The sequence below is a fragment of the Agelaius tricolor genome, unplaced genomic scaffold (genome assembly GCF_023055355.1).
Source record: "Agelaius tricolor isolate 1412-34295 unplaced genomic scaffold, bAgeTri1.0.p SCAF_23, whole genome shotgun sequence".
Lineage (NCBI taxonomy): Eukaryota > Metazoa > Chordata > Aves > Passeriformes > Icteridae > Agelaius > Agelaius tricolor.
In genome coordinates, this window is record NW_027269283.1 from 9314440 (window position 1) to 9339772 (window position 25333).

The window sequence follows — 25333 nt, forward strand, 5'->3', positions numbered from 1 at the left end:
CAGATTCACTTTTAGCTGGCATGGCCAAAACTCAGAAACATCAGTAACTGACAGACTGAGGTCAAAACAGTTCAGAAAATATAACAAGCAAAAAAAAAGCCCATCCAGGAACCCCCAAATCTCTCAAAGCTGCTGACATCCCTGCTTTTGGTTTCAGCAGACCAAGGCACAAAGACAGAACAGCAGGAATCTTCTTAAACATTTGTTGTTAAGGTAAATCTAAAATGATTGTCTAGCACAATGTTAATTACATTGTACAGCAATCAAAACAGAGACGCCGAGTCTAATGAATCCCTGCTCTCACCTTTGGAACTGAACTGGAGTGTCTTGTTCACCTCCTTATTAGCCCATAAATATTCTAATTAGGAAGCAACTCCAGATGAATAGGATTAGCAATAAGGACATTTTAGACTAGGTACACAAGAGATACTCAAAACTCTCATGTCTTATCTAAGGCTCTCCTGACATTTATAATCATGTAGAAACGCTAAATTTACATAGCTCTGCCTAATTAGACATGGTTGCAATTATGTTTGTGGGCTTCCTTTTTTTTCCTGCCCAAGTATAACTTACACTGTCAACACAGGAAGCAGGAACTGAATAGAAGCTCAGCAAGAAATAAGTGTTTTCTGCTATTTATTTTTTCCTGGTTTTAATTTGAAATTCACATTTCTAAGCTTTTTTTTTTTTTTTCTTTTTCAGATTCCAGGCAAAATCTGGCTGTTATGGATCCAAGTCCAGACCACTGCTGCTTTAGATGTAGGAAATGTGGTTTCTTTTTAGATCTTTAGCATCCCAAGAGGAGGCACTAAACCAGGCCAAATTCTGCAAAAGGTGACACGTTCTGCCTGCAGCAGGTGGGTTGCTCGTGCTCTTGGTGACAGCAAGAAACCAAGAAACTCCTTTCCTTTGAGGACTGTAAGGTCCCTGAAATTATTATGCTGCTCATGAATTTTCCTAACTGCCCTGGGGTTTTTGATTTCAGTCTCTCTCCCCAGCCTGAACTTGGCATTTCTACAAGAATCCTGTGTTTATCTTCCTTGGCCTTCAGAAAGCTGGTGGGAAGCAGGTAATCCATCACGTTGTATTTCTGTGCAGCAAATGTTGGCATTATTGGGCAGAGATTTGATAAATGATGTGTACATTAGAAAACTGAATTTCAATATATTGTCTTTGATGTCTATAATCACAGATAGAGTTCTTTCACCTCAGCTCAAATATAAATCAAGGTAAATTATATGCATTCAATTCAACGTGCTTACAAATTCCTCTTTCAGAACTGAAGCACAATCATGAAAGCTCACCTGTGTCAGCAGACTCACCTGCACAGAGCTCAGGATGCAGCCAAGGTAGGTGGGGATGCCCATAAAACCCTCAGGACTGGGATATTAGGGAATTCCCAGGACAAACATCCACAAATCCTTCTCCCTGACTGCTAGATGCTTAATTATCTCTACTCCTAAATATTTTTTTATTAGAAAATCAGGGTCTTTGGCTCCCACATCACGTTTCAAGCTCCATGCCAGTGATCACAGAATCATGGAACCATGGAACAGCCTGGTTTGGAAGGGATCCTAAAGCTCATCTCCTGCCCTGGGCAGGGACACCTTCCCCTATCCCTGGTTGCTCCCTGTCCAACCTGGCCTTGGACACTTCCAGGGATGGAGAAACCACATCTTCTCTGGGCAACCTGTGCCAGGGCCTCACCACCCTCACAGTAAAGACTTTTTTTGTAATATCTAATCTAAATCTGCTCTCTTTCAGTTGGAAACCATTAAATGGCTCGTGCCAGCAGAGTCACAAAGCCCATGGAAGCCAGGCTGCCTGGTGGCAGAGGTCAGTGGCTCCAGGCAGAGCAGGACTGAAGAAAACTGTCTTAATAAAGACTCCTGAGGAATGAGACAACAACCAAAGAACAGGATGAAAACCTCCTGTTTCTAGCTCGACTGCTTGGAACGTGGGAGAGGTGGAAAAACAACAGTTCTGCTCCAGCAGGTTTAGAGAAGCCAAAATTAAACAATTAGGAAACCAAGTCTCCTCCTTCAGCAAACTGAAGGGAAGCAGATCACGCAGCAAAGTGACCCTGGTGAGCACTCCAGGCTGCTCCTCACAGCCCACGCTGGAACATCAGTGAGGCAGCCCCAAAGCCCAACTGCAGCTTCCCAGAGAATTCCAAACCCCAGCTCCACGGAGCTGAAAAGCAGGGCTGCTCCTGAATCTCTGCTTCTCAAAGGACACACCCAGCAGGGACATCAGCCCCGTGCCTGCTTCCTCATCAAGCCTCCTTATCAGGGCTTGTATAGGTCAAGGCAGTCGGATCTGAAAGTCTCTGATGACAGCCCAAGGAGCTGAAATAAAATCAATAACCACAGAAACCCCATCCCATGCCCTGCTCTGCTGTATTTAAGATCAATCAATATGCATAAACAACCAGTGCCAGGCACATCTGCACTACTTGTGCACATAATCAACTTTGTCTTGTCTCAGTTTAATACAATTTTCCACCATATTAGCAGCCTTTATGATATCCTGTCTTCTCAAATAGACGTGGTTCGGAATCACTGCATAGTTCAATTGGATTATTGGAGTTGCACACAGACCCACACTGTCACACTTCCCCCTCCAGATCCACCCTTAATGACAGCCTCTCCTCACTCCACTGAGGCTGGGATTACAGCCACGTTTAAAGTGTTTGCAAGGAAGTGACATCCGTGGCCACGGCCAGCTTCCACCAAAACCTCTGGCAGAAGAATATGTGTGTGTGTGTGTGTGTGTATGTATAATTAACAGACTGGGAAAAGAAATGAACAAACTTATCAAATGCCATGCTGAAGCATCCATTAAAAACTGCACACACTTTTAATGACTTGGGTGAGGGTTGCTGTTGCATAAATTTATTTAACGTTAATGTCCCTAGTTTGCTGTAAATTTCACACTGTGAAATTACCAGGGCAGTTCTAATGGAGCTGAAGACTCCAGCTGCACTCCATGATAAAGGAGGAAATAATTATGAATTCCTCTGGGAAGCCAAAGAAAGTCAAAGATCTCCTCCGAAACTGCTCCCAGCTGAGCTGCTCATCAGCCAGCTGAGGAGGTGCAGAGCCGGGGGAAGCGGGACGAGCAGGACGCTCCCGCTGACGATGGCGCTGCCATCAACTGACATTTAATTTGGAAGGATTGAAAGCTGGTGTCTGCAACAACTTCTGCCAAGAAACATTATGAACAGTCAAGACAGAGCATGGAAGTGGTTTTATGTTCCAAGTTGGGATGATACTGTGTAATTTTACATCTAATCACCTAGCGCGAGACAGAACCGGCACACACAGCTCCAAGAGCTCGTGCCTGCAGCTCTGGCAGATGCCTGGATCGTGAGAGGATGCTGCACTATGTGTGTTGTTCTGCCTAGGATGGCATTCTCTATAACCCTTCAAATCCAGAGGTAACAGCCTTTGCAAGAGTTTACAAGAGTGGAGAAAGTAAACTCCTCTCTTCCACCCTCCTTAGTCTTCTACCCCTACAAATGTCTCTTCCTTCTGTTTCTGTTTCTCCCTTTTATCTTCCTGTTCCTTCTTGTTTCCTCCACACCACCATGGGCTGCCCTGGCCAGCAGTGCTCTCCCTGCAGCAGCAGAGCCCACCTGGACAGTGAGCAGCTGGGGCACACCTGCAGACCCCAGCCCCTGCCTCCTCCCCACCACCACTCTCCTTGCCTGGCATCCTCCTTTCTGTCAGCTTGGAATTCAGGCCCCAAAAAGCAAACCAATCATGGCTCACCCCTGAGTACACCTTTGAAATGATAAAACAACTCATTCCTAGTAGAGGAATCAGAGAAATGTAAGAAACAAAACCACCTAATGGGGCAGACAGGCAGTATTTATTCAGTTCCTCCCAGTGCATCACTCATAATAACGTCTTGCAGTGTACTTCAGGCTTGTTCCCCAAGAACAAATATAATTCTTATTTATAATGTAACAAAGGATAAAGCAGGTTTCCTGATTCTGATAAGTGACTCTCTGATTATTTCTTCAATAAAAACTGTCACATCTTTCAGATTATTCTTTCATGTTTTATTCTGGTTTGGAACAGAGACAGCACAGACGAGCATCTCTGCCTTGAATCCCTTTGTTTATTTCCTCATTTATAGAACCTTGGGACCTGCTAGAAAGAATTTCAGTGGTGCTTTAAGGACTTCTGAACTTTGTGGACTGGACTTGCAGCAGTGAGTAACCAAGGCCAGGCCCAGGGTCACCCTTTATCAGGTAATTGATCTGTGAGATGAAAACAGGTTGGAGGGAGTGAGGCGTTATCACCTTGGATGGTACAAAGGGCTTTCCTGGAACTGCAAACACCAGCCCTTCCCAACAGCAGCCCAAGATGCTGCTGGGGAGCCTGTCAGCAGAATGCCTGCTCAGTGCATCAGCATGCACCAGACATTGGCTTGATGCACCGAAATGGGGTGAAAAACGTGAAATGAAATGTGATCACCCCTTTGGACTCTCGGCTTGCATTCCAATTTCTCTGTAAAATACATGCCACATTATTTACTGTGTCTTCTTTTAAGGTAGCTGTCACCATATGACTTAGAAACTCCAAACATACTAAGAATGGGATTTTCTGTGTCAAAATGTCCCATTGAAATTCAGACACCTCCTTCTCACAGTCTGTGCAACACTGTGAAGCAAACAGGGCCCAGACCTTATTGGGAAAAAATCCCCAAACAAATGTTGTGTTTATGTAACCATCTATTTATTTAGGGCCGCTTCAATCAGATACAGCTGGTTAGACTTGAAAATAACTGCATGAGAAAATGCAAACAATAATTTATGTAACTTTAAATGAGTTTTTGCAAGATGTTTTTGATGCATTTTCCTTGAACGCTCCCCTGCACATCTGGATATGAGGTCTGTAATTTAGCTTTCCTTACTCCCTATGGAACTTGTATGGAAAGGACTGTGCCCCTCTGTGAACTGCCCTGGCACAGAGTCTGGGGTCAGCAGAGTAGCACAAAATCCATTTCTCAAATGTGTCAGTCAGCCTTTGAAGATGCTGATACTGCAGGCAATGGTCACTCTGAGTTACATTAGCAGCTCTTATTGCAAACACTGGAATTAGTTTTCAGAAGAACATCCCTAAATACCCATTTTGATATGGTTGGATGACAGTAGTGGCAGAGACCATACAGAGAACTGAAGGGGCCTGAGGATGAAAACTGGTGGAGAATATTATGACAAAAGGGTTTTTCATCACAAGATGCTAAGAGTGAAACTGCTCCCAAGGACGGGCACTTGAAAGCTCTCCCTCACTTGGAATTTATTTTTACATTGCAAAAGAGTCCTTTTAAAAATGGTTTTAATGGTCTGAGCTAACTTTGACAAAAATTGATCTTTCAAAATGTCAAACATCATTTTAAAAGACCACTATCAATGCGACATTTTTGCAGCTATTAAAACAAAAATGCTAAATCTCTCCAGATTTTATTTTCTGACTGGTAATTACAATTCTAAAAAATCATTATTTTGTCCTAATCTGGGGGTGGGGAAAATGTTGTGGGGTGCTTCCTGCTTAATTAGGATCATCTGCATAAATGATTGCTGATGCTTCAATATGTAATCTGATGGACAGATCTGAGAGATTGTCCCACTTTTTACTTTAGGGGTTCTCAGGGAGGTGGCCATGGCCAAAGGAGCTGGGGTTGGGCTGCCTACCCTAAGAACCCTCTGATGGTTACCCTGCAGGCTATTTTCTAGGGAAGTTTGCTCAATTGCTTTGTCAAGAGCTGATACCCTGCAGTCATGAGGCCACCCAGCTCCTCTCCAGCACTCACTGGTGGAAGCTGCTCTGCTGCTCATCTGTGGAGCAGATTTTCTGATAGTGCACAGCACTGGTAACCTTCCAGATTGTCTCTTTATGCCCAAATATGCTTTCTTTCAAACCACATCTAGCTGCTGATTTACCAGCAAATACTGTTCATTATCTTCTCTGTCAAACATCATCTTCTGATATCAAACATACAGAGGGGGGAGGGAACTGCACATAATTTACAAACCTAGTAATGCATTTCCCATCACACTCCTCTCCATTGCCATGGCCACAAAAAGATGGAATCAGCCAAGATAAAAGCATTTTCAGGGCTGAAGTTTAATGGCTAAAATAATTGCAGAAACATACACATCTCCAAAACAAACCACTTCCAGAATGAGTAATGCCTGGAGTATCCTCTCATCTACTACTGCACATCAGCACAGGCTCCCCTGTGAGCAAAACACACCAATATAGGGTAGGGTATTTTGATCACAGCAGATCTCTGGGGCTGGGCCAGCTCCACTCTGCTGCAGGCAAACCACAGGGCTGGCCCTGAGTTCAAGAGACAAGGATGCTGCTCCTCTGATCTCTCTGAAATTCTCCGCAGAAGGTGACCACTATGATTCCTAAGAAGGCATTTTATTTGGCATATTCCTGCTTGGGTGGCATCAAACCCTCCCTTTAGAATAGCACATACCTGGCAGAAAAGCCTCCCACTTCTACAAGAGTCATTTGTTACTGACTTACAAACCCCGATTCCCATCCTCAAACAGCTGCAATCAGCCTGGTCAGTTCACCCCTCCTTGGGCATCTACCCAAACCTTGAACCATTAAAACAAAATCCTTCCCTATAAACTGAGGTGAATTCCATGTTGGTATGAATAGGAAGCTACAATCTATTTATTTTTCAGGCATGTATAAGTAAGTTGGAAAGACCAACTTACTGAACATCTGGATAATATGAGTCACTGCATTTTTATGCAATTAGTTCCTCTTCTCAATTTGAGCCATCAGATTTAAGGTCACTGAGTATGTGACCTGTTTACTTTAACTGAAAACCACATTTATTTTTCTGGAAAGGCATTTAGAACAGAAAGCATTTTAAGTGCAAAAAATGAATAGCCTGAATAAAACATGATTGTACTGACATGTACTCTATTTAATGAGGATTTCTTACACAAAGTCCTCAGAATTTTTTAGAAAACTGGAATAACAGAACAACAATGAAAGGAAAATATTTAGCCTAAAAATTAGAAGAAAAATGGTGAGGTTACCATGACAAAAGAACAAACTGCCTCACTGCTTCAGCTCTGCTACTACAGGCTCCTAGATGCTTTAATGTGTAATTCTGGGAAGAGAAACACACAGCTCCATCCTGCCTGTATGTGCCACCTTGCTGGCCTTATCCATGAGTCCTCTCTCAGCCTGCAGTGAATGGAGAACAGCCCAAACCTCAGTACCTGATGCTGTGATTATTTATAGCCAGCCCAGTGATGCTCACAAGTGTCTAACAAGAACAGTCCTCCCCTTCAAAGAGCCACCTTCTGCCACCTTTCTGGGTACTAATTAGAACAGAACTCAAGGAAATAGACAGGATTCGTGATGCAGAACAGCAAACACCCACATTTTGGTCCCTGTGCACACATTTCTGTATTTTTGGAAGTATTACATCCTCTGCAAATACAAACGCCACGATCTTGACACTGTTCCAGATGAGATGTACTATAAAAACTCCAGATACATCACAATTTAAATTATACTTTACAGAGCATGTAACAGCCTCTCTGCTGTTTACACTGAGAACTTCCTATTTTAAGAATATTTCAGAATACAAGAGACTGTATTTGGTCTTCTGACAGTCACAGTCCTTTGCATTCAAGCTGCCTTCTTCTTCTTATGCCCAGTTAAGAAAAGTAACTGATGCAGGGTGAAACATCCCACAAACTCACTCATGCTCTGGCAAATGTGTTGAAGACAATATTTAAGCAAGAAATAGAGCCAAAGATGCTCACAGGAATGAATTCTGCTATTAAAAAAAGTAGTACTAAGCCTAGGAAGAAGGAGTTAACAAAGTCTCTCTTTAAAATGCTAATAACAGACAATGGTCTGTGGATAAGTTAATTAGTGGAGCCAGCTTGTGTTTAATTATTTCACTTGACCTGGTGCAGATTTAGACAATAATCCCTTTAGAGAGGGGAAGGGGCTGTTGGAAAGTATGTGATGTACCAAAAGAAAAACTTTAAATCTGCCTGAGCTGAGCAGGTAGTCTTCTATCTGAAATTGGAATGATACACTCTTCTCCACTGTAAGACAAGCTCAAATAGAAAAAGAAATGCAGGTCTGAACCAGAGAGATTATGCTAAGGACCTGGTGAGCTTTCCACTCCAATACTTAACTTTTTTTTTCCCTCCTCCCTATTCAGCTGGGATTTTACTACTGAATAATGTATAAACCATCCCACTGTAGTCAGAGGTGGGATTTCATGAGGAACTTGAAACAAGTGCAACCAGACTGTACCAGAACTCTCTGAACATATTAAAATGTGTGTGAAGAAAGAAAAGGATCTATAGCCTATTAGTATATGTGGAATTTTCTTACTGGAGAGGCTCTGAAGATTTCCATATTTAAAAGAAGGAAACTGATTAGGTGGGGTGTCAGTATTCTTGCTTGGACTCTATAATCGGATCCAATTAAACTCAAAGCTTTGTTTTATCTGAATAGTTCAACCCCAAATCATGCAGCTTTTCAATTTGGTAATATCTCTTCAACAGCTCACCCAAATATGAATAAAAAGCCATTACAGTTCCACATGTGAGTCAGTACAGTCTCCTCCAGAGGCTCCAGCATTTAAATACTGGCAATACTGAAAGCAAGCCAGGTGTATGAAGAAAGTCTTAAGCCAAATGGGAGAAAGAATTTAAAAACCAAATTGGGAGCTACTCTGGCAGGCAGTAAATAGTGTCATAGGCACTGCCTGAGTGGGAGGAAACTCTTCCTTTCAAAGAGGAAGTCCCAGCCAAAGGGCAGGACTCACTCTTGGTGGAACTGGCTCCAAGGAAGATGCAAACTGGCTGCAGGTTTCCATTTACAGTTCTGAGGCTGGAGCATCCTCCTGTGCCCATCCTCAGGAAGGACACAGGGTGCACTGGGACCAGGGCTGAACACCACACAGCAGAGCAGTAAACCCAGCCCTACTGCTCTGTTTGGCCCTCTTTATTAAAAAATAAAAATGAAAGGCCTTAGGACAGGACAGGGCCAAGATGGGTGCAAGCAGATCACACAGCCAGGCTGAGCTCACACAAACTCACAGCCAAATTGGGCCAACATAGTCTCAGTTCGTACAGCCAGGGATCTCCAGCCTGCTGCACTTGTGTCCTGATCATGCTCCTGGTGCACCTTTTTGGGAGATAAACACCATGGCTGTTTTTCTGTCTGCTCATAGGACTCCCACAGGTTTCAAGCTGTTTACCAGCCTCTTTCTTTGGAAAGCTCTTTTATTCTTTAAAAGTGTCTCCTATCATATCCACTTTTTTTCTTTTTTTCCTACTCATGCTATTTTCTTCCAAGGCCATGGCTCAGAGCCCTTCCTCTATCAGTTTTACTAGTCTATCTAGCTCTCAGGCTTTTTTTAAAGGAAAAATAATCAAAAAACCCTTTCCACACACAGGAACTCTAAAACTGATTGCCAGCTCCTTGTTTAGAGAGCTGCAGCAATCATGCAGAAGAGCAAAAGGTACAGATCATTGCAGAAACACCCACCAGAAAGACACACAGGCACTGCCATTTGAGGAGCACAAATGAGGAGACATATTCCTTCTGGGAATTGTGACAAGGTTTTAGAACCACTGGCACTGTTCCCTTCTTTATTAAAACAAATGGTGTGCTTTCTGTGACAAGGATTTGCTCACATCTTTCCCACCCTGCAACAAAGCTATGAGGGATCCCTTAAGCAGTGCTAGACCAACGGTGCTCAGAGCAGATTTGAGCCCTTCCCCTCTGCTAACTTCTGGTATCTCAAATTACTGCAAGTGGCCCTCCACTGAGTGCACAACACACTTGCAAAGCACTAAACAGGGTTAATAAAATGATTCTTCTTCACTGATGAGTGGTAGTGCTCCTCACCATAATTTGCTGAGAAAGGTCATTCTTGTCTATAATGAGAAAATGAAATACACTGGAATGATGGAGCAAACTCAAATCAGTCCTATGTACAATGTAGAAACATAAACCAGAATCCAGCATAAATCTGCTGGCTAAATTCAGCTTATGGCTAATCAGCTCTTCCTTTGACAGGATATGCTGCTGTGGAAATGGGATAATTTTATAACTGAATAATTTAACCAGTTTTATCTTTAAGTAATGATTTCAGGCATATTAATACATAAAGATTCAGTATTTACATTTTCGTTACATGGCCCTGAAAAATTACAAGGTATCAGGGATAAGGTGGTATTCACCAGAAATGATGTGCACAGAGTGGATTTCATCCCTCAGAGTCACTTTGTGCTCCACAAATCCCTGGGATGGCACGTGGCTGCCAGGCAGACGGCGAGGGCAGAGCCAGGGGTGTGACAGCAAGGGGACAAACTCCTCCTCAGTGGCAGAGGGGCAGAAACACGTCAGGGCCAAGGCTGGAAGGGACAAGTAAAACACAGTCTGAAAGAGGATGCTGAAGTATTTTACCTGCTTATCCCTGCTAAGACTCTGGTAGTTTATAACTGCCTTGAAGACATGTTCCACAAGGACTCCCAATCACTGCTTGAATGCTGTGAGAAGTGGAAAAGCCACTTAACCCTGGAGGTCTGTTCCAGTCCCTCATCATCCCAGTCACTTGGGGAGCCTGCAAGTCTGGAAGCTAAATACAAGGACTCGTGGTCCAAATTCATAGAAATGGATGTGCCTAGCTGGCAAAATAATTACTAATGCCTCACTCTGGTTCTCCTCCTGTGAGTTCAGCTGTGGAGGCATTTTTCTGCATGTTTTGATGCAGTGATATGGGAAGTTCATCTTGAAAAGCAAGATACTCATGGCTCCACAGAGCCTAACAACCTTGTTTTAGTTCTTCTCTGGAAACAGCAGTGACAAGAACATGAAAAGCAGAATCCCTCTCATTTTAAAGAACTCCTGTAATAGATACAAATAGCAAACAGGGTGGATGTTGGATTGTGCATGTCAGAAGGTGACATGCTTGTAGCAATTCTGCATTACTCCTCTCTGCTCCTCGGAGAAGGCTAATCTGACTGAGGAAAATGGGAACAGGAGCTCTCAGGATGCAGTCAAGCCATTTAGATGTCACTTTCCCTCATTCCTTGTATTCTGTCAGTACACACACATGAGTGACAATGTGCCCAGGTAAACTCATCCATCACTGGTGTGGTGTGGGATCCCTCAGCCTCACACTGCAGCAGATGCTCCTCCAGCCCTGCTTGGAGCAGCAGAGGCAGCTTTGCAGAACATCACAGTGATTATGCAGTGAGGGAAGTAATTACCATGGGCCATGGTAATTTAGAACAGAATAAATTCCTTTTGCTGCATTCCAGGGGTGGATGAAGGATTGAGAGCTGCTGGACTCCACTGTCAGGGGGAAGTTTTCTGGTACAGAAAGCCAGGCTCAGCCTGAGTTACCTGCTGGCTACACTTGGATGATTGTCTGGCTGGAAGAGACAAACCCAGCCTGAACCCACTGTATTTGGGTAATCTCAGACTAGTGGATGTCTATCTATGGGAATTTTTCACTGGAATCTCAATGGCTAAAGTAATTTCTGTACCAGGGAAATGCCTTGTTTACTCCCAGCCAGCATTTGAATGAACAAGAAGGTTTTGAAAAGTTATTGCAATGACCTGGAGATAAATGTACCCAAAATAGTTACTGCAGATAGTAAAAAACCATCCCTGCTCAGTGTTTGGAGTAGTGTACAGTTGTTGTTTGTTTTTTTTTTTTTTCTTTTTCCTATAACATAACATTTCAAATTCTGCACTATCAGAAATGTGGAGCTGCACCAAACCCAGAGTTTTGGAAAAGAAATCAACTGTCTCTGCTAATAAGAAGAACTTCTCCTCTTCCCCACAAAAATTCTGCCATTTCATTCATAAATAAAATAAACCTCTAACTCAGTTGTTGGCAGGCTCTCCCTTTTATCTTTCACTCACTTGAGAAGGACCAGCAACATCACGTTTTCAGAAAGCCAAGTGCAGTAATCATAGAATCGGATTTCATGTATTTTTAAAAGCATTTGCAGCAGCAGAGATCCAATCACTTTTAAAAGAAATACAAACATACAGAAATCTGGAAGAAGCAACTCAGTGCTCCTGACTTCCTTCATTTCTCCAGCACCAGATGAATGTGCTGGGAAGGGACTCCTTTCTAAGGGACATCTCAAAAAGTTAGCAACATTATACTACAAGCACCGCAGTGCTGAAACACTTATTATCTCAAATAAACCTGGGTGACATTTGAGATGTCTCAACATTTATTGGCCTGCCAGCAGAGCCTGGGATCAATCACCTCCTTTTCTCTCATTCCTTTTTTTTTTTTCCCTCCTGCTTGCTCAAAGTCCGTGTTCATAAAATATTTAGGGGAAGCTCTTCAGAGGATGATATTGCCTATCCTATAGTCCCACTGCAGGTTTACTGTGCTACTGAGACAGATATTCTGCCACCAGAGAAATCAAAATTGGTCATGAGGTTGAGTTACTGCACCAGGAGCACCATCAGACTGACAGTCTGGGCTTGATCCCACCTGGGACACTGGGCTGAGTGGAAGGAACAAAGAAACATGCGGAACAGAGCTGGTCACTTTTGCAAGGTTAGACAGAGGAATGTTACTTTTCAGGATGGAAAACAAAAACAAGAATGTTCTGTTGTGTCTGAGACTCACCTGACCCTTTCTTACCTCTTGCAATTTTCTTCCCAGTGGGGAAAAAAGCCCCCCAGATTAATGAAATGTGGAATTCAGACGTGCTGCTAAATGAAGCCGTTAGTCTGGCAGCATCTCGTGTAGTGCCACCCACTCCTGCAGCAGCCTGCCATAAATTAAATCAGCTGCCACGGTCCTTCCTACCCCTGAACTTTGCCACAGCCTCATGCTCATCTCCTGCATTCACAGCCTTCCCTGTAATTCACACATTCTGTGCTCCCACCATCACACGATTTTCCCCTCCTAATTTCATTAAATCAGCTGCAGATTTCCTAGGCTACTCCAATGTTTTCCTGCAGCAAGTATCTGCTTTTAACCTTCTCATCCAAACCTGGCTGTCTGAATGCACTTCTGAACCTCTCATGACCCTAAATCCCTATAATTTCCCCCCTTAGTTCAAGGGATGGGTGTTCCTTTGTTCCACCCTTGGCATTTCTCACCCTCAGCCATCCAGGCTTACATCAGGCTGTTGCTAAACTGTCTTCCTTTAATAATTTTTATGAAGTGCAGTCCAATTAACTTTATCTTCCTTGGGGATCCATTCAATTAAATGCAGTCATAATGAGTGAGTGGACACAGAGCATTGTCACCATATTTACATCCAGATTAATAGGAACCAGGTAAGGTAACTTTAAAGCCATCGATATTTTAGTATTTTGGCTTTTGATTGTGCTATCTTCAGTGTCAGGCACATTTAGGAGAGACCAGCATAATTTGAGAGGCTGAGTTTTTAATTTCCTCCATGGTTTATGGAAATGGGGGTTTAGAAACAGCAGCAAAAATACTGACTTGGTCTTTAAATAGGTTTCTCACTGGTCAAACAAAAACACTTGTCCTGACACAAAATAAGCTAAAACTTCATCCAGTTCATTCCTTCATGGATTGAAGGTAATTTAGGAAACCAGCAAAGAACCAATATTTAAGTGGAGATGCTGGGAACATCAGGAAATCTCATTCAGTGAGCATGCAACAGAAATGCTGAGCTAGGAACACCAGTTCTGAAGTGACTTTTCTCCCTTTTGAAAGACAAATGCTGGATCTGGAACATGGACCTGTCTCTCAGATATGGAACAGCTCCAGAAGTTATTTTTATGCCTGCTTTGCATTGCAGAAACAAGGGAAAAGGGTCCAATGGAGACTGAAAACCTCATTCTGTATCACCACAGCTTAACTTAATCATGTCTCAGGCACTGATAAATGTGTCAATAAGCATTTGGAGAAATAACTGGTATCCAGGGAATTTATCTTGGTTATAGGAGTTTCAGCTGAATAGGTCAGATTTGTTAACATTTTAATTTACACAAATCTGCATTCCAAATATTGCTCTTCGTCTCCTTTTCCTAACGACAAGGAAATGTCAGCAGCAACCCCAAATTCACTCCTTTAATAGCTTCCTCAAGTTTTCAGGAAAAACAAACAAAAATAAAAAACCAGTCTGTGGCACAGTAATGGAGGTGTTTAAACACAATTTTCAACTTCGATGCAATATCACTTTACGTTAATAAACCAGGAAGTTTTGCCAATTCCAGATGCAATCCTGAAAGCAGGAGAGAGAGCTGGGAATAAGCATGCCCTGTACCTTCAGGGCAGCCCCAGGATTATGCCCAGAGCTGGTTGTTCTGCCTTGATCCAAGTGTCCCCTGCCCACCCCTGTACTCAGCCTGGGACAGTCAGCACCAGATTTCCACACACAATGTGCCAGCTGTGATTTCCTGGACCCTGTGCACAAGGGAACTTACACGAAGCACATGGTTCCCCTGCAAGTTCTTAAAATACTTCAGATGCAATGAGAGAAGCAATAAAAGAGATTCTGACTTATCCTTTCCCCCTAATTATCACCTGCCTCTTTTCTGAGCTGATTTGCTGAGATTAAAACCTCTTTCCCACCAAGTTATCCCAATCTGTGTTTCTGAAATTAATATAAACTGACGACCTTTCTCTGCCCGTAACGCCCAGCATTCAAATGCTGGCCCCCACTGATGTCAGGGGGGCAGTAACAGTTCTTTCATTTCCATAAAATCAGCATTTTCCTGCCAGAATTTCAATTTCTTCTCTGAGTACTCTGCTACCATCCCCCTGGGGGCTGCCAGCAATCTCTCCAGCACTTGTTTCTCCTCTTCCACTGCAAGCCTGCCGCAGGCTCCGGCACTGCCTGGGATCATCTACCTGCTTAAGATTCAGCAAACTTCCCAGCTCTTGGAATAAAAGGAGCAGGGAAAGGTCAAATCCACCCTAGGTTGTGCTTGCAGAGTCTGCCACATCAGGTGGGAAGGAGCAGGTGCTGGAGCTCCTCCTGCTCGCCCAGCTCTGCTTCCTTACCTCACACCCGGAAAGTTCTCTGCTCTCCTGACCTTCTCCTTGGAAAGCTGTTCCACACAGCACGTCCTCCCTGGGCCAGCTCACCCTGAAATGGTGCTGAGGGTGAGCCCTGGCTGTTCCCAGCCAGCATTCCCATCCCATCCCATCCCATCCCATCCCATCCCATCCCATCCCATCCCATCCCATCCCATCCCATCCCATCCCATCCCATCATCTCAGGATGCCCCTGGGCTCCAAATGTGCTGCTGCTGGGGCTTTTATCTGCTCTCTGCAGCTGCCTTTGGGATTCCTCCCCAAGCTCTCTGAAGCAAAAAAGCAGCCCCAGGGATGGGAATGAAACGGGCACAATGCCTGGCAGGGAATGTCTCCTGACTGGAGCCTGGCACAGCACCAGAAGTGGGGGCAAAAGTGTGCTGCTGGTCTGAGGGGCATGGGAAAAATCTCCAAGGTTCTGGAGGCTTCACCTCTCAGAGTTTGGGTCCCAGGCCCGTATTTGGGGACGACTCCTGCTTGCCCTGACATTGCCACAGGGTCAGGAAAGGAGAGAAAGAAGAACAAAACCAGTTTCAGGTGCCTTCTCCCAGAAACGCAGCACACGGGGCTCTCCCAAACTGGAGTCTCCCACTGGATGTGTTGGCTCTGGGGACTGTCTGAAAATAAACATCTGAGCCTCAGACTAAGCAAGTCCTTCCTTCCATACTCTCTGTGTCCCATTGTTCCCATCACTTGGTCCACAGAGCTCTCCTAGTTCCATTGAGCTGAATTCCATCACCTGCACACTCCAATTTGGAATAAAACAGAACTGAAGTTCTGGGGTTCTCTCCCTTTACACCCACTGACCCCATCCCCTCCTTCCCCACTCACTCCATCCCACCACTGACACTGCACTGATTTTTGTTTAATGTGTGAGGCATAAATGCTTTGTCTTGAACTACACCCCCAACTAGAGGAGGCAGAGCTCTGAGAATCACATTATATAGTTTACACCGGCAGAGTATTATTTTGTCAGTAAAAGTGAAATTTCTGCTGCATTTGGAAAACCTCCACATTGTAAAATTCCAGAAAGAAGAGGCATTATAGGCAGAACACCACACAAACCTGAAATCACTGGAGGACATTTTACTAGTTTGGAAATGACACAAGGACATGAAGTCTGCTAAGTGCAGGCTGTGTTCCTTTTCCAGGGATCACATGCAAAGAACTAAGAAAGACAGGTCTAGAAAGGGTGACAAATGTCTGTCACTTTATCTCCCCCCAACAGAAGGGGGGGACAAATGACCATTTATTCATCCCCCTATGCTTCCTGGAGTATTTTCTACATCTTTGGGTTTTACAAACTTAGGAAAGGAAAATATCAGCTCCTGTAGTTTGAAGATTCTCTCAGGGTTTCATTGACTGATATGGATTAAGACAAAAATATCACATCAAAGCCACGACGCCCCACAGTTGCTGCCGAAGCAAAGACTGTGATCTCCAAACCTCAACTGCAGCTTTTAGAGCCTTGGCATTAAAGACAGGGGTAGGAGTGTCAGGGGTAGGATGGTCAGGATGGACAGAGACGAGAGATCTCTGAAGCCAGGTCGTGGAACCTGGGGTTTATTGCAAAGGGTGTGGGTGCAGGGGTCCTGCTGGGAGCTGCCAGCCACAGCTCAGAGCAGGCCCAAGAGAGGTAAAGACAGTGGTAAAGAGGATGAGAGAGAGAGAGAGAGAGAGAGAGGATGAGAGGATAAGAGCGTAAGAGAGCGAGGTTCCCTTTACAATACAATAAATCTTCTTCTGTGTTGAATATTCTGATTCTCACTAACCAATCTAGTACAATATACAAATCCTATAGCATTTACGTACAACCCATAAGAATCATTACATTATCATACTGTGTTACATTTTAAACCCTAAAAACTACTCTCTGGACCCCTTCTGCCAAGCTAGTAGGGTCTGCTCTGACCCTTGGACCTGTCTGCAAGCAGAGGGTATTGTTTCATCAAAAAATCAAACAATTTTCATCAAATTGTTTCATCAAAAACCTTCAGCTGGCCATACCATTGTTTTCCAGTTGATCAGTAACTAAGGTATCTCAAAGCTTGTTTTCATTTCAATCTCGTTTACAATTTCCATATTCTCAAAATCTTTTGCCAGGCAATCATATCTATAAGGCTTCCCTGTTTCATCTTCCCCACCAGACAGGGTTTGTGCTTTTCACATCAGCAACCCTCACCAAACACCTGGTGAGATGGTTCCAAACTCACCTCCCTGTCAAGGCCAGCAGCCACGGTGACGATGTCGCCGGTCTCGCTGTTGATGGTGAACATGTTCTGGGAGGGGCTCTGGGGGGTCTGGGTGACGATCCTGTACCTCACCATCCCGTTGGCCGTGGTGGCGTCGTCCGCGTCGTTCGCCGTCACCGTCATCACGTAAGTCCCTGGAACAAGGCAAGAAGAGTTAGCAGGGCCACCTCAGTGCAGAGCACACTGTGGTCCCACTGACCTGGGGGCATGCATTCTGTTCAGAAATGCTGTGGAATAGGCAGCTCACTTCAATCCAGGCAGGCGAGGCGAGGATTATGGAAATAGCAACACTGCTGAGATGGATGATCTGGAGGGATGATGATTACGTGTAACTGTTAGATAGAGAGAAGTTATGTGAGGGTATCTATGATTAACTTCTAATTCTTTCAGTGATTGCAAGTTTTAGGGCAGCATTTTTTGTCCTGCAATTTTCACAGATTCTCACAGGAGATTTTTTTTCCCATCCAATCACTGCATTCACATGCATTCAAAAGCAGAATTTAATAGTGGAAAGCCCATCAGACTTCTCAGCAGCTTCAGAAGGACACCATCAACATGCCCATGCCCAGTGCAGGAAGCAACTGCCTGCAGCTTCCAGTTCTTGGAGAAACATCCACCTTTCTTGTCCCTCCAGGATTAAAAAATCCATTTCTGCAGAGCAAATACAACAGCTGCTGCCCAGCAGGACAGAAAATCAATTATTTGGTATGTGTGGCCAGTGATGTATTGAATTGTTGGTTTGTTTCTTGCCAATCATCAGTGTCTTCATTTGCCTTGCAAAAAACAAATCCCTACATTCTCGATATGTCGGAGTGCACTGATGCACTGACAGGCTCATTAGCACTGGAGTCTGGCAGCAGGGTGTTCTGCTAAAGTGGGAAATTATCATTAGGAGCGTAAAAGATGTTACTTGATTGGGTGGACTCCTGCAGCTGCATGGTCCTGTGACCCCCCCAGAGCTCACAGGGCCCAGCTTTACACTTGTATTGGTGGGAGGGAATGACTAGAAGGGCAGGCACACACTGCTGGCACAAAGCAATCTGCAACAGTGGATGACTATAATGATATGAGACCTGAGAAGAGGAGTGGGAGGCAAAGAGAGACAGCAAAACCAGACATAACCTCGTTTGTGATCACCAGACCCAACAGCATCCATGAAAAGAGGGAAGGTGCCACTCGAACACTGTGCATTTGGGAAGTCTGAGCACAGACCAACTTATGAACCTGCCATGCTGGAGAGGTGCAAATGGTCCCAGCAAGAACCTGAGCTGACTCCAGATGGAGCCACACGTGCTTTACAAGAAGAGCTGAGTTTGCTCTGGTCTCTGGGTTAGATGTGAGCCATGGACAAACCTGAGGACCTGTGGCTGCATCAGCACCATGCTGTGTTTCCTCTGGCACACCCAGCCTGGTCACACTGGGAGCTACCACACTCCCAGTTCAGGAAGACCAGAGAGCTGCAGAGCTTTTATCTATTTGCAAAAGACTTGAAAAACACCACATGCTCTGAATGGCTGCAGCATTTGGTACCTTAGCCAAGTGTCTTTAAGCCCCTCAGCACGTAGGAAATCCCCCCAGCACCTTTCCCAACTCTGGGAAACCAGTGTTTCTCAGTATTAGCAGAAGTGCAGAAGAAGTTTGTATTTTTGCAGTTGTGTGAAGTGTTTGCTGCTCTTCCATCTGCCTCAATCAGGCTCTTTTTGTTCTCAGTGGTGATACATATATTCCTGTGAGTTTTCTTAGTTCAATAAGAATTATAGATTAAAAAATAAATGAATGTGTAAAGCAAATCTTAATGATGAATACATTCCTGTTTTTCTGCAATAATCCTGATTCACATTTGTGAAATGAAAACAAACTATTCAACAACTTTAACATTCTCCCGATCAATAAACTTCAGAAGACGGAAGGAACACTGAATTGAAACAAGGCTGTGCAAGCAACAAATTTTCTCTATTTTCTCTACAAGCATTCGTTTTTTGCTCTTTTGCAAAACGAGTTATCACGAGACAGCTGATACAAATAATGAAACCAACCCTTAGATAACTACAGGGAAAATGTACAGGAGAAATTTAAATAGGAAATATGCTGAATGAGATGTTTGATTTGGAATTTGTGTTATCTTAATGCATTCAATACTGAAAATATCTCTGAACAGAATGTCAAAACCTGGGGCTAATGAAAACAGAAGCGGAAGGGGAAAACAGAATCTATTTTAGGACATGTGCAGTCTTAGGATGTCTTCCAAAAAACAGGTGGTATTTCATGAGGCACTTCTAGCGCAAAAAACCAGCTCTGAAAGTCATTTGGACTTCCAGGTTCAGACAAGGGCACCCCAAAATTGTGGTCCCTCCTCATGTGGGATGTCTCAGACTGTACTGCAGGTTCCAAAATTAACCAGCACATGCATGAAATGGTGGGGGAACCTGCCAGGCTGCAGCTCTGGTGGGAGGGGATGGGAGACAGCAGCTGTACTGTGGATGGAGAGCACAGAAGGTCTCCTTCACTCTTTCTCTGACCCTTTTGCTCCTTTCCTGCAGTGTAGGACTGGACTAAGCACATCTGCTCTAGAGAAAAAGGACTATTTCAGCAGTATTTGACCTACATCTCCAGAAAGGGAGATGGGGCTGGACAAATGTCTCTAAAGTCATGAACTGAGCACCAGGGAGCTGTATTTCAAGAGGCAATCTGCTCCCTATCTCCTATCTTTAATTTCCATTATGAAACCCAACCACAGAGAAAATAAAGAGAGGAACTTGGCATTAATTACTATCTTGTAACTTAATAAAAGGCCCTCTGCAAAGGGCCCTGTGTGGCTGCAGCACACACGGAGCTGCAGCAGCCACTTCCTTCCTGGCTCTCCCTGGGGCTGTCTGTCTGTCTGTCTGACCACAGTCTGCTGGCTGCAAATTGCTTCTCCCTCCCCACAGTCTGGACAGTGGCTGGCATCTCCTCTCCCTTTCCTGTGTGCACACTTTTCCCAGCTGGCAGTGCTGACCAACAGCATCTCCTGTTCCCCATGCTGAGGGCACCATGCCCAGGGATGGCTCCTGAGGGCTCAGCTGGTGTAACCCACCCCCCTGCCATGTTCCACTTGGTTTGCTTTGCATTTAGCCTGTCTTTAAGCAAGATTTACCCTCCAGATACCTGCATGCTGCAGTGAATGACACAAACACAGATCTGTGCACAAGAGTATTCCACAGAGTGATGTGGATTTACACAGATAAAGTGTCTGACATCCTCTGGGTGCTGTATAAACTCTTGCTCTGTGCTCAGATGGTTGGTGATGATTTACCTGCAATAAAGTAAGTAATGTCATGCTTCTATGTCCTTTACACGGAGATACATCTTCATGTACTTTATATTAAAATAAAGGCAATATATCCCTGTATCCAGCCCCTAATACTACACAAATTAGGCAAACATACAGTGGCAGAGAGCACAGCTCTAACACACTCGAGGATTGAAGCTGGTTTTGTTTGGTTTTAAGTGACAAAGTACTGACTGCCTAATCTGGCCCACAGGATGTGTGTCTTTTGTGGAAATCAAAGTATTAACCACACCATATTTACAGCTCCATATCCTACCCAAACAGAGGCTAGGAGCAATTACTACAGACCAAAACACTGACAAAACTCCTCCAAGTCACACTCAAGACCCTCAATCTGTACTCTGTCAATTTTGCATCAGATCCTGCTGTGGTGAAGAAGCTCCAAGAGCAGGTTAAACAAGTGTAAACAGGGCAAGAGGGACTTTCTGCTTTCAGTGCCTGAGAAAAGCATCACCTTTATTTTTCTGCTCTCCAGAGCTTGCTCTCAAGCACACTGACAACATTAAAGGAATGCATAAAGTGCCCAAACTCAGAAATTTGCCCCAGTCTGTGCAGTGTATCACAGGGTGAATACCCAGTGCAGGTGTAACAGATATATATCTGATATAACTGCATTAAACTACACACCTGGCCTGACTCAGGTATGTCACCTATTGAAAGAAAACCATTTCTCATCAAATAAGGCACATGGTATGTTAAATAAAATACCAAACCTAGTACATCATGTCAATATTAAATCAAATTTGCTGCATGTTGAACAGCTCTTCTGAGCAGCAGATTGAATTACCATGCACAGCTAGTGATGACAAGATTACTGTGCATTAGCCTTCATTAACTAATGTGCAGAGTTCATATATCACCTGAGTTAAAATTAATGGATGGCATGACAAAGGAGATCTATCAATGAAAGGCAAGACCTCCAGAATCTGTAACTTCCCAATGCATTCCCTTTGATTTCCCAGAGACTGTTACCTCCCAGATGTTATTTTGTCAAATGAGATGGTTTTGTTTCCAACCATGGATAAGACACATGAGAGAAATGCTTGAAAGCAAACCTTATGGAAAATATTCCCATTGGATTAATTAAAGTTTCTACAGGATAGGCAAAAAAAAAATGCCTTACAGAACCTGGGGGAATGGAAGCAAAGGGAGATAATTTATACCTGTACATTCAGTTTTGTTTGTCAATTTTAAAATGAATTGCATCTCCTTGCAAAAGACTGCAAAGAGATTTTGCTAGATTCACCATACCTCATCCCATCTGTACACACTAAGGAAAAAGAAAAGCAGAACAAGAGAGATAGCTGCCCTGAGCATGTGTAAGCAGATAAGCACAGTCATAAACAAATGTCCCCCTCAAATCACTCTGGAATCTGAGAATCAGCCCAGTTTTTTGTAGCTCAGACAATCCCAAAGCATGCTGAGGGCTGCTAATTCTCCTCACGTTGTCTGCAATCTCTGCTCTCCCATCTATGCAACTTCATTTCTCCATAAAGATGGAGCTTTCAGGAGTTTAAGGCACACAAAAAATATTTTGGCACAGTTGTGCTCCCGAAGTCTTTCTTACAATTGCTTTATAATTGCCATTTTTCTAAGCTGGTTTGATATCCATTAGTTAGATTTAATGCATGTTAAAATAAAGAGCTAATGGGCACTTACCAGGAAGCCAACAAAATATAAAAATCAAAACTCTTTCACTTTGCCCTTTATCCCACATGTCACTGCAAAACCACATAATACTCTCAGTCTTCTCCTATGATATAAACAGAAAACACTAAAAATTCACCCACTTTTTACTGATAATGCTGTTTCTCTATCCAGCTTTATTTTACAGTTTATGTTTTTAAATGGCTGGTAAATGGCTGCAGAATCATTAAAGGTTGGTTAACCTTCTCAGTCTAATTTTGACCTACAAGATACTTAATTTAATCATTCCCCCATAGAAAAGGATGGAATCATTATGTGCAGACATGTGGTGCTAGCCATGTTACATTAGATCTTCATTAACCCAAGTTAATAATGGCTTTGTACTAATGGAAACTTCCCCTTACTCCTCATTTTTTCCCCCTAAATTGGAAAGCTCACTTAGTGAATCCTCTGCATCTGATGCTAGATAGAGAAGACAGTAAGACTTGTGGGAAGATTAAATACTGAAGAACAGTGCAAAATTTACATTTCCTAAAGCTAAAATTTTCCACTCAGAACAGTTTCCTGATAATCATTTCCTTCCCCACAGAGGATGGGAATCTCATGCCACTACTCATAACAGACACGCTTCACTCTTTGGGTGATTTCACTCATTGCAAGGAAGTCTCAGGGACAGAAACACACACAAGAAAAAGCAAAGGCATCAAAACCAAGTTCCAATGACAGGAATGATGGGATCCTGAAAAAGTCCTCAGAGTACAACTGATCTTTCTGTAACGTTAAAGACTAAAGCATTTCACCTAACAAAACTGCATCCTCAAGTGAAAAAATAATAAATGTATTCAATGGGTGATGTGAAACAATTTCACACACTCATTGTTAAGGGTTTCAAGTGGAATTGGGTAGCTGACCCAGCAACAGTGCTGAGTGGAGTCACAGAGGTGAACAGGAAAATGGACACGACATCAAGATGACCGAAGTGAGTGCAAGTACTGCAGGTATAATAAATTGCAAATATACCTAAATTAAACTGCATCCCACATGCTCTGGATAAAAAAACGAAATAGGAGCAGCATGTTCCTTCTGAATGATATTCTTTCCGTTGTAACTGATAGCTACTGTCATTCTCCTTCACCATAATTTTTGTAATCATTGGCAAATTTTGACCTTTCAAGCAGCTAACCTAATTCATAACGGATGCCACTTCCTAATTAGCAGAGACATTGGATTTTCAGCTTCAGACAGGGCAAGAGCCAGCCTAATGAGAATAAAGAGAGCGAGCAGGTCTGGAGAGACAACAGAGAGAGCTGAAGAGGCTGCTGTCACCCAGGACGGAAATAAGAGCCCCTGATGGTTAAAAATGGAATAAATACCTCCGGAGAGCCAAGGAGCAGATGCACTGACTGCAGCACACACGTGGCCCTTACAGATTTGGAGATCCCTCCCCTCCAGCAGCCTGCAGCTCACTGAGACCCCCTTACCCCAGAGGAATCCCACCAGTCCAACGTCAGGGTGGGCAAAGGCACATCCAGCCTCTGGCTGCATAAATCGACCAGGTTCAGCTTGGCTGAGTTCCTGCACATACAACCTCTCGATTCCCAGGGCTAATTTAAAGAAGAGGGAAAGCATGGCTCCTCAGGACAAGATATCCTGAACATCTCCACTGAACTGTGCTGAATACCCAGTTTTGATGCTGCACTGAGAGCATGTGTGACTCCAGAAACATTCCAGCCCCAGCTGCACACAACCTGACACTGAACACATCCTCCACAAGGCTGCAATCCAATCCCTGAGTTTTGGCACTAGAATACAATACAATATGAAGTGGTGCAATATAATATAAATGTTATTATATATATCATAGTATGCTATTTGTAACTGCTGGTGAAAAGGAGGTGGAGTGTAGGCTATTACAGTGTTCAGCTGTAACTCCCTCCTACATTGGTGTCAGACCATGATTTCCACATTTTTTCCTTTACATCAACATGGCCTTCTTTTTTTTCTTTTTTTTTTTTTTTTGAGGGAAAACCCACCAGTCTTGGGATTTACATTTTTTTTTCTCACTTACAATCCTATAATTCACTTCCTTGCTCTTGGGACTGGATGCTTCTGAAAAGGAAATTAAGAGCACAGATTTCATAACCACTCACCTTGAAAGAAAATGGAAAGCAGTACCACATGAGTCTGCAGAAAAACAATTTCTTACCTTAAAATTGTGCTTGGCTGAGCAAAAGAACTTGAAAAAGAATATTGTGTATCCTAAGTCTGTGTGTAATGTGTGAGAGAATACAATCAGGTTTAAAAGCCACTTTTAATAGCATATAGAGTGCAAGGATAAGAGCAGCACCTGCCCAGGGTGCAGAAGACGGCACTGCCATAGATGAATATATTCAAACTTGGGATGGGTTCAGAAGTAATGCACCCAACCTGTGAATACCTCTGGGATGAATGGAAGAATCCACTGAGTCCTACTCTGACCCTCTGGAATATTTTACCTGTGCATGATCTCTCTGGAACATTCAGCATTTGCATCATTTTAGTTTCTAGTGTTACAAACCAGAAGGTGTGGCAGCCCCATCCATGAACCTGCTCAGGTGCTGTCTTGAACTGGGACCTTCCTAACTGAAGAGTTCTAAAATGAACTTACCTCCAAGCTGGAAAAGCATATTGAATGTTTTGACTATGAGCAGCGCTATGGCATTTTTGCAATGGGTTGCAGTGGCAGGAAGAGGGATTCACTCTGTGTCCTATTAATTTTTTAAAATGAAACATCATCTCTTCAGATTTCAGGCCCTGCTAGCCAGCTACACCTGCTCTGTTCCTTCACTGAACAAACAACCAGGCACACCAGGTATCTCCTCATGAACCGTCAGTCCGGAGAAGAGGAACAAGCCAGAACTGCAGAATCCAAATTCTCCCCATGAATATATATACAAATGCAACTAAATGCCTTAAAAGATTAATTTCACATGCCTTAAATTGCAGTTTAATTTGAAAACTAATTCAGCCTCATAATTGGCTTTCTGTTCAAATC

At 43.5% G+C, this 25333-nt stretch overlaps 1 protein-coding gene across 2 annotated transcripts in view; it reads right to left on the minus strand.

The window, feature by feature from the left end:
• CDH4 (cadherin 4) overlaps window positions 1-25333 on the minus strand; it is a 423750-nt gene that overhangs the window by 62291 nt on the left and 336126 nt on the right. For both annotated transcript variants that reach the window (XM_071447094.1, XM_071447095.1), the window contains one exon: window positions 17283-17455. In XM_071447094.1, the coding sequence (XP_071303195.1) occupies window positions 17283-17455 (173 nt within the window). The remainder of the gene's footprint in view (window positions 1-17282; window positions 17456-25333) is intronic.